This window comes from Notolepis coatsorum (assembly GCF_963971535.1).
Source record: "Notolepis coatsorum genome assembly, chromosome: 5".
In the NCBI taxonomy this organism is placed as follows: Eukaryota; Metazoa; Chordata; class Actinopteri; order Aulopiformes; family Paralepididae; genus Notolepis; species Notolepis coatsorum.
This window is the reverse complement of record NC_140169.1, coordinates 169,691,452-169,712,742: the sequence shown is the minus strand read 5'-3', so window position 1 is coordinate 169,712,742 and position 21,291 is coordinate 169,691,452. Positions and strand designations below refer to the sequence as shown.

The 21,291-nt window shown below is 42.1% G+C and overlaps 1 protein-coding gene across 1 annotated transcript in view; it reads right to left on the bottom strand.

The window, feature by feature from the left end:
- The window catches only part of lrp1bb (low density lipoprotein receptor-related protein 1Bb), a gene marked incomplete at its 5' end in the record, with an annotated part of 1,188,884 nt that overhangs the window by 15,220 nt on the left and 1,152,373 nt on the right, over nucleotides 1-21,291 (bottom strand). Inside the window, 6 exon segments of the mRNA XM_084314368.1 lie at nucleotides 3,657-3,818; nucleotides 12,883-13,047; nucleotides 14,064-14,189; nucleotides 17,757-17,930; nucleotides 18,337-18,453; nucleotides 21,143-21,249. Coding sequence (XP_084170494.1) covers nucleotides 3,657-3,818; nucleotides 12,883-13,047; nucleotides 14,064-14,189; nucleotides 17,757-17,930; nucleotides 18,337-18,453; nucleotides 21,143-21,249 — 851 coding nt within the window.

Genomic DNA, 21,291 nt, shown 5'->3' with positions numbered 1-21,291 from the left:
GACTGCTGCTGACATTGTTTTCCTCACACTTCATTATGACAAATCCTGACCAAAAGAAAGAAAAACACTTTTATCAGTATGACGCAGAAATACCCAAATGTCATTTGACAGTAGCTCCTTTATCTACAAATAAGAGGAAAATATGGGATTTGTAAGAAAATAAAACCTTTTAGGTGAAATAATGATGTTGTTGTTGTTGGTTTTTTCACTGACGTTTGAAACGCTTAGCTTCATAGGCCTTTCAGGATGGCATTCAAATCGGCTGTATGCTCCCAGTCCTTTATAAATGTTGACAATTGAACTGCACACACAAATGGCAATTGTTTAAAAGGTCAACTGCTAAATAATCACCACTTTAAGAGGTTTATTTCAAAGGGAGATACATCCTCTATTTAAAAATTGGGGTACCCTACACTTCCAGTACTTGCTGACATTTAAGTAAAACTCACTGGATTATTACTGACGTTTTTGGTAAAAGGGACATTCCACAGCAAAGCAACAAAATATGCATTTACCAGATTGAGGCAAACAATAACTGACTCAGAAACATCTGCAGTTGAAGGTGCTACAGTAATTTGGTAGAGCTTAACGTCATAGCTCTAGCCTCAATTCACATGCACTACAAAGGGTAATTTGAATCTCTCTCTCTCTCTCTCTCTCTCTCTCTCTCTCTCTCTCTCTCTCTCTCTCTCTCTCTCTCTCTCTCTCTCGTAACTATAAGTACATAATTTGTGAATGGGATGATAATGAGAACACAATTACAAATGGTGACACCAGGGAGGCAAACAGACTAACAAAGAACTACAGGAAACAAGACAAGTAACTACAACTATGGCCGAAAGACAGGAAACTAAATACAAGACACTGGGGGCAAAACAAGAATACTATAAAGACTAATACTAAACAGAGAACATAATACAAGACCAGACCTAGACAAGAGAAACATAATACATGAAAATACTAAACTAACAGGGGAACATGAATTGGAGAGTGAGAGCGAGAAGGGGAGAGAGAGACAGAACACAGAGAGAAAGATGGGAGGGACAAGGGTAAACTAAAGATAGAAATGATATTTGAATATAAAAAAATATCAAATTTGATCATTTTCAGTGACAAAGAATCATACTCTAGGGATTTATCTAAAATTACAATTGAGTCTGTTGAGATGCCTCAGGTGTCAAGTACAAGATTCCTAGGAAATAATTGAGAGTTTGAGTTGGAGAGATCAACAGAGCAGAATAATGAATACATCTATTGGTATGATAAGGAGGGTTGCTCATCTTGTCACCACAATCTTTGGCTCCTTATTCTTTATTATAGTTGAATGTATCCTTTAGGGGTGTAACGGTACGTGTATTCGTCCCGCAAATTTACGGTATAGCCATCACGGTGCGGTACGCGCAGCCAAACGAAGAATACGCCTCACAGCGCAAACACGCCAGTCGCACATGCAGGCACTCGCTAGGTCCGTGAGAGAACAGCGCGCGTGGCCGGGCACACCGAGTCCGACTTCAGAGCGGGCGAAAGGGCACGGAGAAAGGCACATTTACATTGGAACAGCTGCAGGATCATTACAGTTTTACAGTTTTCTTTCGTTTTCTTGTTCGCCCAATAATGTTAACCAAATGAAACCAATGGAAAGAAACACACCAACAAACACACCAACATTCTCCCCCGCCGGACTCGAGTAGGGTAAATCTGCAGTGCCGCAGCCCCATACATTGCTGGACTCAGGGGCGGACCTAGCACATTTGGCGCCCTAGGCGAGATTTTTTTTTTTATATATATTTTTTTATGGCTTTTGCCATAGTTCTCTAACGTTAGTCTTTCTTTCTTCAACGCTCAATTCTATAAACACTTGACCGATACCCATCAATGCACAGTGCTCTAGCATGTTCTGACTGTGAACACCTAAAGCTGAGGCTCAGACCGACAGACCGTTTTAGATTTTTGGCTCATTTCCCCTTATGTTAGAATTTTTTGTATGTAAAAATAATGGTTGCAGATATAGAGGGGGGCGCCAAAACTGCACAGAGAAAAAAAAAAAAAAAAAAAATTATTTCTTTTTTTTTGGCGCCCCCTCTGGCGACCGCCTATATCGCCTGTAGGAAGCTCCGCCCCTGGGTCACTCACAGGCACAGCTGATCAAATAAAAAAAATAAACATACTTTTCCTATAGAAAATTATTCTATTTAATAATAATAATTATCATAAATATAATATATAAAAAAAAAGAATAATAATAAATATTATATTAATAATAATTATTATAAAAAAAAATCTGTTGTACCGAACCGTGACCCTAATACGAGGTACGTACCGAACCGTGGCTTCTGTGTACCGTTACACAGCTAGTATCATTATATGTCATGTTGTTATATCGTTTGGGTGAGTACTCGTCCTACTACTCTAATGGTGGTCCTGCAGAAACATCTTGTTAGGATTGCAAACCGATCAAACCCTGATCACAGCTCATCTGCTCCTCTATTTCTACTACAGATTATCACCGTTTATGACATCAATATTTCTCAAATATGGCTTTTTATAAATACGTTACACTCAAGTGAATGGTATATTCCTGAGCAGTACTTTAAAAAGGAAATTCACAGGTCCATTCTTACTCAACTCATCGATCTTGAGATCATCCTCCTAAATTAGTCAGATGCAGAGGTACCTTTTCTATAACATTTCGGGGTACCAAATTATGCAATGGTTTTTCCCACCTAGCAAAAAAAACTGTACCTCTGTAACATGTTACAGGATAACAAAAGTCGGGCAAGTTAACAAACAACAGAGGAGGAGCTACAATGCCAATTTTAAGATCATGGTGATCAACGAAGCAGAGTCATCAAACAACTTGTTGAGCAGCAAAGAAATATGATGTTAGAGTGCAACGTTAGAAGACAGCCTACATAAATAAATAATAAATAAGTGTCTTTTATTATCATTATTTCCAAAAAATAAATGAAATCTCATTAATGAGTCTTGAAAAGAAAGGGTCGTGTTATAATCAGGGTTGAATATTCAGACCAATATGCTAGTATCATCACTACCAATACACATGTCTACTGTACGCCTACGTCTGTGGGACATATCCTCAGGAGAACTTTGTATCCTTCCAACCTGCGCTACATTTTCTAGCGACAACAAGTGATTCACAACCACATTCTGCTGTGTGTATCTTTCATTCATAACTACATGTTTTGGGATGAAACTCTTTGTTTGGCTTAAAACAATATTTTTTAGGGATGTTCGATATTGTTTTTTTTTACCGATACCGATATACCGATATTGTCCAACTCTTAATTTCCGATATTGATATCAACCGATATCAACCGATACCGATATATGCAGGGTTTCCCCCCCCAAAAAACGGAATAATTTCATGTAATTAACATTACATATGTCTTGTTGTGGAATTAACACAACATTATGCATACTTTTGACAATAAATAAAATCAGAATTTGTTCTTACTTGCTTGCCTGGGTAAATAAAGGTTATAGAAATGTAAAAAACAAAAACCATTTTTTTTTTCTTTTTTGAAAACGGATACAGATATTTTCCGATATCACATTTGAATGCCAATGATAATACCGGACATCCCTAATATTTTTTATTTCAGCTTGGGAGGGAGACAGTATACACAGTGACTCACGGTAAAGACAGCGGTCTCCGGTATATTCTGCCATGCAGCGACACACCGGCTGGTTGCCCTGGCTGACATCGCAGGTGCCCCCGTTCAGACAGTAGTCGTCACACACCCTCTTCTCACAGAACGGCCCTGAGAAGCCCACTGGGCAGCGACACGTGGGCTTCCCTGTGGGGGAGGATAGAGAGAGAAAGAGAGAGCGAGAGAGGCGACATTTACCCGGGCGTTGATAAATAATTTGAGAAATACAGTGACATTGCAACAACTTAATCCCCAGGGAACAGTGAGAGACGGAGTGAGCAATATTACTGAAGTGTTGACCCTGTATACATGTTTGCTATTCCGTCTGTATACTCCGGATATTCCATCTGTCCCTGTTTATTTTTGTTTGTCACTATTTCTTTGTATCTACGTTTATTTGTATGCCTAGCGAGTGTGACCTAGCTACGCTATGGTGTCAGTCTGACAAGTTGGAATCCTATACTGTAGCTGCAATTTCATCTGTGGGTGAATCTCCAAATCTGAGCTCGGTGATTGATTGTTCTGCAGAACCTCCACATGGTGGAAATAAGTCCTGGACTTTGTTGTGTCATCCCTGACAATATCTTATTAACTTGTTTTCTTCCCCCACTACTGTATTAGAATGTTGAAAGGTAAAAAATAAAAATAAAGAAATTAATGTGAAATTGAATGAAATAGCACCATGACAAATGTATCACAAGATAATAACGTAAAACGGGCGGCTAAGTGGCGCAGTGGGCAAGGCGCTCGCCACTAACGCAGGATATGCTGGGTTCGAGCCCAGCTCTCGGCGTTGCTACCAGCTTGGCTGGTCGTTCATACTAACACAATTGGCAGTGTTAGAGGGTGGGAAAGCTGGTGGCTGGGATCGGACGTTGTGGACAGTGACTCCTACAGGTCGGTTGGTGCGCCTGTACAGCAGAATCAGGAAGTAACGGGGGCAGCGTGAGCCTCCCACGCGTTACTCCTCGCCACTGAGAGATCGCGCTGTTCAGGTGAAAAGATGTGACGGCTGCCTCCTCGTGTACCGGAGGGGACACGTGATGCAAGGCTTCGTCCTCACTGCAGCCGACCAGTGGGAGTCTAGCAACGTTCGAGACAGGGGAGGGGAGAATTGAAGGGAGAATTGGCGAGGCGAAATTGGGATGGGAGAAAAATTGAAAAATAAGGAGAAAAAGTGGAGAAAAAAAAGATAATAACGTAAAAAATATGTCATATCACATTGTAATTTGTACTGGAGAACTAAATACTGTCAAATATACCTTCAAAACTAAGAAGAATATTGTGATATATTATGGCCATATCCCCCATCCCTAATGAAACGCACCCAACCCCTTCTGTCAGCTACATCAGAGGCATTCGTTTCCAGTGAGAGAGTCTGGTAACTATAATGCTATGCAACTAAATTTGATTATAATTTCCAGAGACAACGAGAAGCAGACAGTGGGAGAGCTGAGGGCCGGCGACACTGATCCGTTGTGTCTATGTCTGTTTTTCATTATTGTCCAATGAGGAGCGTTCGCTTGTTGGACAGGGCTGATGATGCATCTGTCTCCGCCAGATTTGTATCCGTTTTGACGGACAGATCCATTTTTCGTTAGCAAAGCTGTTATTTCTGCAAATGCATGACCGTGTTTGCTTGGTTCTAATTATATCCCAGAAAGTCAGGGGTATTATGGATTCACCCCGTGTGAGCGTGATAAGTCAAATAGCTTTCCTTCAACCGTTTAAAAATTTACTGTGCACATTCATGAACACTAACATCTGGAGTTGCTTTAAAACCTCTTATCAATCGCCCCCAAAAGTGGGGGCGTTTTTGAGGACTGCATACTTTTTTTGCAAACCAAAATAATATACTTTATACTTATAGCACATGCATGAGCCTGGTCTCTTTTGAAAGATAATATTCTGAAGTTTGAATGATACAATAAAGAAAATTCACTTTTAGTGCTAATGAAATAGAGTAACATAGGTCTGAACTTGAGTTGTAGAACAACTTGTTACTCACGTTTTTCTGTAGTAGTTAGTAGTCCAGAATTAGTATTTCCAAAAAGAATTGTATGGCTGAAAAGACATCCTGAGTGCATAGCCTGAAGTCTTGTGTAGTGCATGTCCACATTTCATAAAAACCCATTCAGAAATTAGTGATTAGAAGTGGTTTTGGTAAAAAGTGAGAGAGCTCAGAAAACGATTTTCTCATAGACTTCAATGCATTCGACAGAGAATTCTCTTCCTGTTTTGGCTCATGACTTCTCACCTAGATCCCTGATTCGCTCATTCCCACATGGGGTACCACTGGAAAGCCCTACTCATTGGTTACAACCCTGTCCAATAATCTTCGAGATCGCCAAATGATTGACGGAGGTAGAGGCTCGAGAGTCGGGAGTGGTATTTGAAAAAATAAAAAGTCTACCGTCTACTTCGACGCACGCCTCACATATCGGCATGTAACTCGAGAACCGCTGAACGAATTTTGTCGCCTGAAATGGTCGACAGGCAACTAATAGGCCTTTAAGTAGAAATTGTATATGCACACCCAAGCCGCTAGAGGTCGTCAAAGTGCCGGTGGGCAAATCGTCCTCAAGAGGGCCCACATTGCCGTTGCATGCTATGAATATTTTTTAAGAATATATATTTTTTTTTTTAATATTTATTTTTTAACCTGTTAATCTGTAGACCGTTTTTGCCTAAAGGTACATGCCTAAGTAAATGGAAGATTGCTCCACTTCTGCAAGGTCAATTTGCATGTTCTTGGTATCTAGGAACATCTAGGGACCTGGGGGTATGTATTTCCAGTGTCAGAAATATTGTGTCTGTTACTAGGCTGAGTAAATTGTAATGAATAAATTAATTATGATTAATTATGATTTATGATTTTGATGATGATACATTTTTTTTCAAAATCGAAGCAAATTAACCACAGGAAGATGATTAAACAGAAGGATTTGTAGATACAGTAATGAATGATAATCGACTTGAATTATAAATTCATATTTGACCTTGAACTTGACCTTGACCTTATTATGGCCAAATCATACATCTATGGATAGGGAAAATGCTCCTCTTTCCAATGGCAGGGTTGAATCTGGATTTAGTCATTTCTTGCGGTTTTTACGATAATTAGCATTTTCCGATAAATTTGTATTTCCGATAAAACATATAAAACATCGGTAAAAATGAAAATATACACTTGACTACTGTTTTTGATATGGTTATGGTCTTCACTCTTGGCTACAAAAAAATATATTTAAAAACATTGACCTCTTAACATCCAAGGGCCCACATGTGGACGATTCTTTGCCGACCTCTAGTGGCTCGGGTGTGCATTTCTTTTAATACAATATATAGATCGAATTAAAGCCCTATTTGTTGCCTGTCGATTGCCCTTTCAAGTGACAAAATCGGTTCTCGAGTTACATGCCGATATGTGAGGCGTGCCCCAAAGTATGCAAAAGTACACATTACCACCCCCGACTCCCGGGGCTCTAGCTCCGTCAATCATTTGGCGATCTCGAAGATCTTTGCAAAGGGTTGTAGCCAATGAGTGTGGCTTTCCAATGATACCCCATGCTATGATAATTGGGGATCTAATACGGTCTCTATTGATCGATTTATGATAAATAAATACACACTGATGTCTTTGGCTTTGGGTATCTGCCGATATCGATACCAACAATGTGATATTTTTGTTATAATAAATTATAAAAAAAAAAAACATTTACACTATATCTTTTATTCATAATATATGTATAAGAGCTGCACACTCCATGCATCATTATGATCAATCTAAAAGTAATAAAACCAGACCAAGCACAATACGTGACTTGTTGCTAAACGCTGAATTAATTCAGGGAAGCTGATGTGGGATATTGTGGATATCCTGAAGAACGTTCTCAGTCAACTGAGGTCCAGTTAATAACAAGGTTTATTAGCCAGACAGATAGAAATATACACATAGTATTTAGAGAGAGTGGCTGAGGCTCTCGCCCTAGGTGATCAGCTGAAATTACCCAGGTAGATATCCAGAATGCTGTCGGGAGGAGCCCTATATAGTGGAAAGGGGGAGGAGGGGGTCCCATTTGATAGGTCAAATGGGTGGGGGGGGGGGACACAGGATAGGGGACAAAGGGGAGGGGAATGTCTTTACATGAGAGTTGGGGAATCAATATATTATTCCACACTGGCCACAATTTTACTCTTTTCACTCATGCGCTGCTGTGCTGTTATTGAAGCATGACGTGTTTGTAATGGATCAAACCATCTGCAGCCAATACCCGATCCAGTTATTTGAGTCTGTATCGGCCCGATATCCGATATCGGAACGGTGCATTCCTAGTTTCTGGTACATGGTATACATTTATGTGTCACTTACAAAATTATAATCGTACATATTATGTAAAATATATATTATATAGCCTAATCATCCTAAAGGGGATTGAATATCAACTCTGAAGAAAAAACATTAATCATTTTGCTCATATGCACCCATATACCGGCATTTATTTGATTTAATAAGGTGGGCGGGGATTCACCTCTCTATTGACTAGTTAATTCAGACCGAGGCATTCCATGACTGTTGATATGCAGTATAAAAGCATAGCAACTACCTGTACCTGCAAATGTACCCCTCCACGTTTGTTTACAGTACATACAACTACTACATTCTGTATTTGTTTAGAGGTGATTGAGCTGAGGAGGACTTTTTCGTTTCCTCACCACTCAACTCACAAATGTAGGGTCTGAGCACAAGTTGGTTTGGCTGCCTATTATTGTGCAAAGTTATGAGAGAAGGCGCAACAGAGTGGAGAAATGATTTCAACAGCACAGCATACACTGTAAGAAAAAAACCTGCAAGAAAACGGTAAATGTCTGGCATCAATGGTTGCCAAATACTTACTGTCAAATTACAGTAAAATCAAATACATTTGCAGATTACAACCTTTATTTAATGGTTAAAATATTTAGATAAAAGGTAATTTACTGTATTTTTATGGCATTTACACTTAAAGTAGAAAAACAAAAGTAATCTGTAAAATAATACAGTTAATTTCCCATGAAAAAACAGATTTCTTTTTACAGTGTATAGAGTTTAGAGAGGGATACAAGTGAACAATTTCCCAGCCTCTAATTGATTACCAGGCTGCCTGCGGTCCCTCTTCATCACCAAAGCGGGGTACTCGAGGAAGCCCATTTGACAATAAGCTCTCCCTCGCTCATCCTCGATCACTCATTTAGACCAACACCCTGCTGTCCGGGGGATATGTGCTCAATGCAGCGGATCCTCCCATTTTATTTTTTTATTTTCTTTAAAACCTCTCCGTCGCAAAGCATGAATGAACCGTGTGTATGGCCGGAAGCTCAACGAATATCACCTATACTGTATCACATTACTCTGCTTCCCTCTCCTCTCGGTTGCACGGGGCACACGCAGGACAATTCATCATACAACGCAGCACGCTGGGGTTCGGCTGCAGCTGAACCGAGCACAAAATAAGACTGATAGCCTCTAATTCAATACCGTAACCCCTTCTGTGGTGCCGCCCTGGGCTACCATTACCTGCTACTACCTTTGGTATCATCAGGACGTAATACATTATATTGAGTTTAGCCGATTAGCACCGGAGAGCCGGTGGGAACCTCTCATTTTTAAGGTCAAATAGTATTAAAAAATTCTAAAGATTGACAACTTGAAACAATCTGGGGGAACTGTATATAAAAATAAATAAGAACAATTAAATAAAACGTGTTTAGTTCCTAACAGGCAGAGTTGTTGTTCTAAATGGCCAGCAGGAGAAGAAATATATTTTTTTCTTAGCGAGTAAAATATAATTTACCAGCAGAGAGTGGAAAATTGTTCAGTGGATTAACATCTTCAAACACCTCAAAGATGAAAGTGTGAATCCGCCAGCCGCCAGAACTACTTTATGACTCATACAATCTCAAAGTGTATTCATCCATATGATTGTGATTACTGTTATTATTACTTTGTTTGACTTAAAAGACATTATACCATTCTAAAATACCATACAACTCTGCATCTCAATCACACTTAAGGATTCCAGAGTGAGAAAAATATGACTTGCTCGGGTGAATCTCTGCCGTCGATTACGGCAAAATAACTCAAAGAGATGTTGTGTATAATTGCCAACTTAGATGCATTGCGTGCAGAGTGTGACTAACAGAAAAATAAATCAATAAACCATAAAACACCTGAGTAAACAAGGGATCAGTAGCACTATGGAAGGCAACAGCTTGTCTGTGTCGTCTATACAGTTACAGCCATTAGGACTGTCTACCATTCTACGGCGGTGCCCATGAGGTTGATTTTGAGGTTGATTGCTGTTCTGTTATATGCCACCAGGAGGCGCAACGCCCGACAGAACTGCCTTGCAGCGTTGATGGATAGCCGCAGCGCTTCAGAAATAGGTCTCGAAATCCATAGCACACATGAAGAATATTTCAATTTGACATTCATAACTTATGATGATGAAGTTAAGACTTCTCGACGGCTGGGTAGTAGAACCATTAAAAAACACCAACATGTTTCGGCCTGAGTCAGTTCACCCATTTGTTTGTTTGTATGCCCTGAAGAAGGCCGATAGAGAGGCCGAAACATGTTGGTGTTTTTTAATGGTTCTACAATGAACTAAGCAAATTATTAAAGCTTTTTTATATACAAGAAGAGTGCCTGGAACTTCCTTATTTGTTTCAGCCTTTGCAGATGGTTTGAACTTGACGAAAACAAGAACTACAGTTTCTTTCCTGTCAGCTGTCCACTACAAACAAACCCCGACAGGCAGGGCCGCCTCAGGGGGTGTGCGAGCAGTGCAGTCGCACAGGGCCTCGCGGGAAGGGGGGCCTTGCACAATTATTATTTTTTTTTTAATATTATTATTTTTTATTTTTATTTTTTTTTGCGAGGCCCCCCTTCCCGCGAGGCCCTTTTTCATCACAGACCTAAAATCTAGTTTTGCTTATATGCTTATATATTTCACATTAGACACGTTTGTAGAATGTGTCTGACTTGTTCCTGGCTCTGCGGCTCTGCAGATACAGTATTGGAGCTCTGGGGCTCTGCAGCAGACATACTATTGGTTTCAACGAAGGGAGGGGTTACATGTGTACAGTCGGCCGGCGTGCGTCAGCTGCGTCTGACTAATTCGCGCGTGCAGCATTGGAGGTTATGCCAGCCAAGACGAAGAGGACGGTCGTTCGGCAGATGGACTGAAGATGAAAGTTGTTGCATGTTAGAAAGTTCAGTCAGGCTAGCCATGTCGGCTTAGCTAAAGGCAGGGACAGCTAGTTAGCTTTAGCTACGTTATAATATCGAGTGCTAACGTGTGGTTCAGTCGGGATAGCCATGTCGGCTAGTAGCTTAGCTAAAGGCTAACTAGCGTTAGCTAACCAAGAGAGAGCGCGTGCAGCATTGTTATGCCAAGATGAAGAGGACGGTCGTTCGGCAGATGAACTTCGTCAACTCCATGATATCTCTCTCTCTCTCTCTCTCTCTCTCTCTCTCTCTTGGGCCGGCTAGCTATCGTGGCTAACGTTATGTTGGCTAACGTTATGTGGAGCCGGCGGGCCGGCTAGCTATCGTAGCTGACGTTCTGTTGGACCAGCGGGCCGGCTAGCTATCGTAGCTAACCTTATGTTGAGCTAGCGGGCCGGCTAGCTATCGTAGCTAATGTTATGTTGAGCTAGCGGGCCGGCTAACTATCTTAGCCAATGTTATGTTGAGCTAGCGGGCCGGCTAGCTGTCGTAGACGTTATGTTGAGCCAAGCGGGCCAGCTAGCTATCGTAGCTAACGTTATATTGAGCCAAGCGGGCCGGCTAGCTGTCGTAGCTAATGTTATATTGAGCCAAGCGGGCCGGCTAGCTAACGTAGCTAACGTTATAATGAGCCAAGCGGGCCGGCTAGCTAACGTAGCTAACGTTATATTGAGCCAAGCGGGCCGGCTAGCTGTCGTAGCTAATGTTATATTGAGCCAAAGCGGGCCGGCTAGCTAACATAGCTACCGTTATATTGAGCCAAACGGGCCGGCTAGCTGTCGTAGCTAACGGTGTGTACCTGGTGTCAGTACCTGGCTACTCTATTTGCACTTAGCCTCCTTAGCTGATGTCGGCCGTTGGCTCCTTGCTACTTTGTTTTCTCTGGTATAGACCCTCTTCTCTTTGGATTTAAGTGTTGATCTTTGTCCTTTTGGATCTATGTATATTCATGTTGCCTTTGTGAAGTTATCTTTTCCTTCTGTTTTGTTCTTCCATTAAAAGTTGAATATCCTTTAGGGGCTCATCTTAGCTGTCTTGCTTATCTCTCTCTCTCTCTGTCTGGACCACAGACCCATCTCTCTCTCTCTCTCTCTCTGTCTGGACCACAGACTCATCTCTCTCTCTCTGGACCACAGACTCTCTCTGTCTGGATCATCACAGACTCTCTCTCTCTCTCTCTCTCTCTCTCTCTCTCTCTCTCTCTCTCTCTCTCTCTCTCTCTCTCTCTCTCTCTCTCTCTCTCTCTCTCTCTCTCTCTCTCTCTCTCTCTCTCTCTCTCTCTCTCTGAGCATTGCATTGCTTATAGTTGTCAATTGTGTCGGTCAGTTCATTGCAATTTTTCCTTCAGTCACATTTCGTTTTATCCTGCACCTGGCCTAAAACAGGTTGGATGTGCACACAGCTGCTCTACTGTGTTTGTAGCAGAGCAACCATACCTGAAGCCTTGTAAACAAAGACATCAACACTAGAGTGTGTACTTCTATCTACACAGTACAGCCAAAGCATTCCCATTGCTAGGCAAAAACTCCACCTGTTTTCTACACTGCTTCTTCCCTTGCTGGATTTTCTGCATTACTGCCACTTGTACATGTGTGTTGTGGAGAAATTTGTACAGTGTTACAAAGCGATAACACTGTATATTGACTGTAGAACGGGAGCTCTCTCTCTCTCTCTCTCTCTCTATCTCTCTCTCTCTCTCTCTCTCTCTCTCTCTCTCTCTCTCTCTATATGTTGACTGTATCATGCCCAGCCTCGGGCAGCGCTATTATTTAAGGGGGGGGGGGGGGGATGGCTCGCGTTTAAATCTCGCACAGGGCCTCGCATTTCTCCCAGGCGGCCCTGCCGACAGGAAGTCCGCCATCATTTCAACTGTTTCCTATAGCAACGACATCAAAACACTCGTGCTGCAGATCATGTCGTTCGCCGCCGCCGCCGACTCACCCAGAGGGGAGCCCACGCAGGTGCCCCCGTTCAGGCAGTACTCGGTGCAGTGGTTAACCTCGCAGCACTCCCCCGAAAAGTCGGGCCAGCAGTAGCACCTCCAGTCGCCCTTCTCGTTGGCTAAGCAGCGGCCTCCGTTCTCACAGGGGGGTCTGCACAGCTCGCCTAGCAAACACACAGGCACAAAACAAAACACGTTGTCCGCACGCCGAGCCACAGCTGCTGGGTTTACATCAGGAGGACTGAGCTGATGATGGTGATGATGAATAGTTTATTTTCGGTCTTTGTTTACAGATCAATCAAAAACACACTTGTGTGGACTTTCAAAAGGAAAAAAATAAGAAAAATCACAAATGTACAAATGCAAAGTAAGCTCACACACAAAATCCAAACTCAATGACTGAAAATAGGAATAGGCTGAAGCACATGCTTATTTTTGCCTATCCTTTACAATTCTTAAAAACTAAATATACTTTAATATAAGAAAGAAAAACTTAAAATATGCTGCAAGATATATTTTTTTTATGAAAAAAAACAAAACAAATGTTTGATGTTTTACTCAAAATTGTACTCCAGAATTATTTTAGAGCTGGAAGTCTTTGAACGTCAGCAAGCCTTTCTTGTTAAGACTGACAAAGAAAACTATTTGTTCAAGAAATGGAGAAAACAGCATGTGCTGTAGAGACAGGCATCCCGAGGAAAACGAGAGGAAGGCTGTGAGGTACTTATGGATTTTGTAAAAAAAAAAATATATATATATTATTATTATTATTATTATTTTTTTTTTACTGGTATTCCAGTCAGTTTCTTATTATGTACAGGGAGGGGAATACCTGTCAAGCTGGTAGTGATGATCATATGAAAGAGACTGGTATTTCAATAATACTAACTACATCACCTACACTCACATTGAACCCTTATTTCTAATGACATAAAATTACGTTAGCGTCCCTAATCTCCATAATTATAGATCATAATCAACGATTAATAACCCCCCCCACCCCCCCATCTGTAATCAGATTGCAATGTTTTTATAATAACTCTAACAGATGCTAGATGCCAATGTGTGTGTGTTTTTTTTAAACAATACTGTAGTCCCATAATACAGCCCCAGCTTACTACCTGTTTTGGTGATGACATGAAAACAACAATAACAACAACAACGACAACGTTCAGCCTACCTGAGACGTTGACGTCGCTGCAGGTGCTGTTGACCAACACTTTACCCTCCGGGCAGGTGCACTTGGCACCCGTGGGGTTGAGCAGACACATGAAGTCACAAGTCATCCTGAGGCACGGATTGGCGGCTGTGTGGGGGGGGTGGGGGGAGAGAGAGAGCGAGAGAGAGAGAGAGAGAGAGAGAGAGAGAGAGAGAGAGAGAGAGAGAGAGAGAGAGAGAGAGAGAGAGAGAGAGAGAGCGAGAGAGAGAGAGAGAGTGTGTTTTGTTCAGTTACAATTCCTTTCTTTGAGAGCACAGGCTATGTTCACACTGCAAACAAATGGTGGCCCCAAATCAAGATTTTTCTTTTGACTCATGTGATTCAGATCAGATTTGTTCACCGCAGAGTGAACAGCACTGCTGCAAAGTGGTCAGTGGAAAGCCAGTGAGGTGTTTACATATTGAAAGAATAAATGGCTCTCTTTCACCTCCTCCTCGCCCCCATTATCATCTGCTCCTGAATTAGCTGGTCTTCACTGCACATCAACTCATAAATTAAACCATAAACTGTGACTTCAGTGTCCTCCATGTTTTACATCCATCTTCGTTATTGTTCATTTGTGCATGCGGATCAGTTTAGGAGCGTGACCAGTTCACACTGAAATCTGATATTGGCCACATTAAAAAAAATTATGTGAGCAGTCAAACAAAAACAATCAGATCATCTGAGCAATGAATCTTCGCAGGGGCTTCACCTTTACACAGAATCGGCAACAAATGCGGTCCGAATTCCTCTGTGTGGTTCTTGTAGGACGAGTCGGATTGACCAGGCTGATACCAGAACTCAGAACAACTCCATATCGACAAAGTGCTAACACGCGTTAGGCCTTTTCTAACTCTGCAACATACGCATTCTAAATAGGCCCCCCTTGTAAGTCCTGTAGCAATCAAGGAAACTATAAAAGGGTCATCGTGTCAGAATACCGGCGTTCTATGCTCTGCTTGGTGCCAGACTTTGGTGCCAGTTCTATTAAAGCCTGTATTCAAATTCTAAATATACAAGCTCTCTGAGGAAATATACTGTACATCAACCAATATATCAAACGTTGGCTAGTTAACAATGTGATGATGACCCTTCCTTCTTTTATAGTTTCCTTGGTACAGTAGCAATGTTCCGTTAATACAGTTACTGACAGAAAACAGGGGCCAATGCTGTTCCCCTAGCAACGCAATTGCAACAACAGATTACTTCTGAAAAGCTCTATTTTGCTCAGATACGTGTCAATAAATGAGTTTTCCAATCAAACAACAAGAAACAAGAGTTGTGAGAGGGGGGAGGGGGGATCAAAGTGGAGAAAAGAGAAACAAGTGTCAGTGTTTTGCTGAAGACATCAAACCCCAGAGTCGTATGGTATATATATATATATATATATATTTTCTTTTTTTGCTAGCCTGCGTACAACTTCTGCCCACGGACTGCACACACTACACGGTCAGGCTAATGAGCCACCGGGGGAAACGGAGCAGCTGCCCTTTAAGTGAAAAACCTCGACCAAGACAGATCTGTCTGATGGCCCACAACCATTAACAGCAGCCATGTAACAAATAGGAGGAGTGGGTCTGCACTCTGCAGCGGCAGGAGAGAAGGAGTGGGTGGGAGGGTGGGCGGTCGGGAGGACAAAGCCGGCCGGTGGTGTATCGACCGGCTCCGGCTATGTTTTTTTTTAGATGACTCTCTTATCTCCCGTACCTGAAATATAACAAAGTGTCTCTCTCTGGGCAAAAAAGGGCAAAATTCAACCTGGAGATTCGTGTGCTATACCAAACACAACTTGCCGAACTTGCTGAATAGCAGGAATAATAATTGAGGAAAGTTACAATGTTGATGCTTGACATGTCTGAGCGTTAACGTATGGTTTTGTAGTGAACCTAATAGTGAATGTGAGATCATAATAATTACATTTACATTTACATTTTGTCATTTAGCTGAACACATTTATCCAAAGCGACTTACAAGTTCTATATGACAAGTCAGCAGGAAGGGTACAACTCTTTCAGCTGAGTAACAATGTTCATCAAACACGGACCCCCTTGAAAACGAGATGGTTTCATCTCAAGGGGTTATTCCCAATAAAGACATTTCAACTAACTAAACAGTGTTGAAACTTGGGTGCTGCAGTGTTGAGTGCATATTAGTAAAGACATATTAGTATAGTAGGAAGAGTGCATGATAGTAGAAGACAGTAAGAAGGTTAGTGTTTGTCTTCAGATATTGATTGAAGAAGTGTGTTTTAGTCGACGGCAAAAGATTGGTTGGGTTTCAACTGTCCTAACTGTGGTGGGAAGTTCGTTCCACCATTGTGGAGCGTGGACCGAGAATAGGCGGCTTCTTTTTGATGACCCTCCCAGAGCTCGGATAGGAGTGGGTCTGAGGCGGCCAGAGGATGTAGAGCGGAGGGGTCTTGAGGGTGTGTAGTTAGAGACCATTGACCGGAGGTAGGCGGGAGCCATTCCCTTCGCTGCACGATATGCCAGATTGAGGACCTTGAAGTGGATTCGTGCAGCAATGGGGAGCCAGTGCAGGTCCCTAAGAAGTGGGGTAACATGGGCTGACTTTGGTACGTACGTTGGAGATCAGGCGGGCGGCTGCGTTCTGAATGAGCTGAAGTGGCTTGGTGGCGGTGGTAATCCAACAAGTTAGCTGGCTGCTGTCATTGCTAACAGCTAGATATTTCGGAGTCGGAGCAGGCGCAACGTTATTTCACTGATACGTGAAATGTGTGAGCTTAGTGAAACAAAATGGCAAATGTACAACACGTTGCTGCAATGTAACATATCTGGTCTCTCTTTCTTTTCTGTCCTCCAAGCTGTTAACAGACTGTTCTGCTACCTGGCTAGCTAGCGAGCTGTAGCTACCCAGCATGCCGTTCAGCGGTGGAACAGTTGATAGGGCTACCCTCTCAATACACTACTCAGTGTAGGTGCCAGTAAAAAACAAGTGAAAATATATTTTTTAAGACAAGCAATAGTCGAATTTGAAAATCAATGGCCATCCCTACTGAATACAGAGTCCCCCACTGGGTATTTCACACACTGATTAGCACCAGACTCAGGGAGGCATAGTTATATAAAAAGACAGATTTGGTTGGTGAAAATAGCACTTGAGCTGAAAGGGAATCAAGCCTGAGAAATAGTCTGAGCAGGGTTTACAATAGTTATTAACGTTTTTTAATAATTCAAATTTGGCCGGGTGGTCAATAACACACTTTTCTTTTTTGATCCACTTTTTTCTCCTCCTATTTTTCTTGTATTTTTCCTCCCATCCCAATTGAGTCGTTATGCCAATTCCCCCCTCCCCTTCCTGGTCGTTGCGCGCATTTGCCCCCTACTTGTCGGTATAGGGAGCCCTGAAGTCTATCACATGCGTCCTCCGATACATAGGAGACAGCCAGCAGCCTCTTTTCACCTGGCAGCGAGGACTCTCATTGGGTGTATTTATTTTCACTTCACCCCGACTTTAAGCTTCGACCGATACAAAGTACTGATCTGACCCATTACTTTTAACAGCATGGACCACTAGTAAGATTATTAAAAAGTAATACATTTATTCTGCATTAGAGAGATCTAGCACATTTCTGTGTGTGCGGTATATATAACATTTAAGACCTTGATAATCCTCTGTGCCTCCCCCTCGCGATGTCGGTGCATTCATTACCGTCTTGCTGTTTGTACCGATGGGAGATCAGAACGTTCGTGGGCTTCTCTACGTCCAGATGGAGGAACTCCGCCGACTGTTTGCCGTACTTGTGGATCCTGAAGACCTCGTGCTTCAGCCCCGTTCCATAGATGTAGTCTTCAAATATATCAATCCTATATGGCTGGGTTATTCCTACGAGTTCGGCAGAGAGAGAGAGAAAGAGAGAGAGAGAGAGAGAGAGAGAGAGAGAGAGAGAGAGAGAGAGAGAGAGAGAGAGAGAGAAAGAGAGCAGATACCATCATCATCACCAAATGACCGTTCTCCACATCGCCCCGCAGCTTGGTTTAATGAAAGTTTGTATCCCGAGGCGGGCGGGCGGGCGGGAGGGAGGAAGCGTGGAACGTGTGCCGTGTTCGCAAGATAGGCCCCCGACACACACATTGTTTAGTGGCCCGCCTCGCCGCGGAGCGACACAAACGTGTTACTCCTGCAATCTTTTGATGAAATAAGGAGGTGAAGGAAATTAAGAAGGACAACATCAATAGTGTGCGCTTCGCAAAAAAGGGAAGGCTTTTGTTCTCCTATTGGGTATTATTACCGTGTCTGTCGCTGATTGTCACCAGCGGGTCTGAGCCGTCCAATCTCATGCTCCCTATTTCGGAGAGCTCGGGATCCGCCCAGTACAAACGTTGGTTGAAATAATCGATGGCCAGGCCTGGAGGACGATGAAAGGAAGAGATTTATTTTACGTATGAATTGTACAAAAAATCAATATGGATGCCTTCATTCCAGAAGTCCCCCTCTGGTATAAAGGGGGCGGGGGGGGGGGGCTGAAATAGCCCATCACAATTGCAGTCGTGGTACCAAGGTTATATATAAGCTGGGCAGCATGCAGAGGTAAATCTCTCTTTTTTTTGGTTCTATGCCGAAAACAAGCTGAAAATGTCTTCAGTGTCCAAATGGAATAACTCAAGCGTTGCATAGTATTCCACTCCTTTTGATGACAGAATTTCAGTGCAGCGTCCTACATTACCACTTCAAACAAGTTTTTTTCTCTCTCCTGCACAAGTCCGACTGGATAATTGAGCACCTGGCTCGGGCGATTAAATAGGTTTGCGTTTTTCCACAGATGATGAATTCCTCCCTCTGTGGCCGCGACAATACATGGGTCTCTTGAATTAAAGGAGGCCAAAGCATCTCTTCAAAACTAGATCAGCACTAAGTGTCTCCCCAAAGACGCCCCCCCAACAGGTTTGTAGTGTCTCCGAGACTTTCCTTTATGTTTCATTTCCTTGGCCTTATTTTCTTTTTTCATTTCCAACTACCTTCCATCAGATGCTCCCCTAGTGGGATGCCATGAATGCTTGTGTTAGGTGTGTATTTTCAGTCGACTGAGTTTTCATCTAATGCGCTATTCAGGACTAGTATTACCCGGGGACTTCTAGTCATGTCTAATAATTGCTGAGGTCACCAGTGATTTTAATCCTGTGTGAGCATACCATGTCTGTAATTTGTAAAGTAAAAATTATCATGCAAATAACCTACCGGTACCCTATTTTGGTGAAGGTAGAGGACCCTAGATACAACTATTCCCTTGAATGAATCCGTATCCTAGTAATTTTAGGCACACAACTGGCTTTTCAATATTATTTCAAATAATAAAACTCTTGCTTTACTTTTGATAGCTCGATGACAAAGTGTTGCAGGTGGCATAACGGTAGCAAATGTATACAGATTATTTTTCTTACCTGGTTAGATTTGCATATCCCTTTTGATTTGTTATTGAAAACCTGTTTTAATACCATGCACTATTTTATATATTAGATAGCTTCAGGGAATAAAATCAGCAGTGTTATGAATTCTTAAAATCTGGGTCACAGGGCTTGGTAAAAAAGTTATTCCTGGAAAACACAGAGGTTGGGTGGTAATTCACCCAGGTCCCCAGGTAATACTATTCCTGTGCGATTAGGGCTTAAGTATCTACTTATGCATGCATGTCTTTCTACAGTGTATATGCAGCTGTCTATACTCTGTAATGTACCATATGAATTTATTGATGCATGCATATATACAGTATGCAGAATGCTTATGTGTGCATGCATGTGTAACGATGTTGAAACCTTGCAATGGTAGCCCCTTGATGGAAACTCACAAAACTGAGTTAAATACACCCACGTCGCCACATTTCGGTCGCACGCATGTGTGGATGCACTATATCTCGCATACAGTAGTACTATGAGTACTATACGGCCTAATGAGCTGACAGTAGGTCAGGGGGCATCAGGCATGAATACCTTTCGGGCAACAGCAAGTATTTCTTTTGGAATTAATTTCCATCATTGTCCATTGACCTACATACTGAAAGTTCTGGTACGCGCGCAACGAAAGATGGCGATAGTGATCACATGATGAGGGCGACAACAACGGCGTAATTTTCCAAATTTGGACCACCTGCTTCCGTTTGGATCAACCAATCGTGTTCTGTTGATATTTTAACTTAGGACATTTAGGAAATGTTCCGCTCCAGAGATAGACCAGCAGTTGACAAGTTACCTCGCTGATCTTTTGGAAATATTCCTCTCCGGAAGGTAAGAAGATTGTGGCTTGTTATTATTATTGCGCCACTGAACCTCAGAATGATCAGAAATGTTATTTCAAACTAACAGAAGGATGACCAGCGAGTGTCGCCAGCGATAACAGTGGTCTACAAGCATATAGGCCTACAGTATCTCATCAAATAACATCGCATTTTCCTTGTTCCATTCCATACTAGGGATTACTATTTTTCACAAAATATATATATATATGTCCAAGCATATAATTCTGGGATTTTTCTTTGCTTTTAAGACATAACTTAAACTACCAATCAAAATGCAATGGTGAATAGGCAGGACTAAATTAAAGGAAAAATATGCATAAACCTATTTTTTGGTGTTCATTAATAATTATGTTTGAGATTTTGGGGAAAAAGTGGCAGCCCTAATATAGCCTATAATAGGGGCGTTTCAAACAATTCAGACATCCATGCAAATGCAGACCGGTTATAACGGAGAACGTTGAATTGTTTTTGCCGAGTAATGAGGAGGGAAACGGGAGGAGATTTGTGCTCAGCTAACTAGTTAACGCGTGCACACTTCGCAGCACTTTGCCCTCGTCTGTCCATTACTTGGACGAGCCATTTTGGACGAATTATTACCGATACAAGGATTATACAAACACATCACTTTCCGTGGGATTGTTATAAACTCTGGACCTGTACCGTAGATAAGACTTCAGACTATGGGGCCGTTATGTTTTCCATCTTCTATACCTCTCAGCTGGAACTCAAAAACAGGCATTTGGCAACAAGTAAACTAAACACTAAGCCATGCGTGGGCATTTAAAAGAGAAAACATCATAGATACCAGTAGGCCTCCTCAGATTCTTCTCCAAAAGCACTCGGCGTAAGGAGCCATCCATGGCAGACTCTTCAATAAGAGAACGATCTCCTATAACAGTCCAGTACATCATCCTAGAGGAGAGAAAGAGAGATCTCCGTGACATCACCATATCA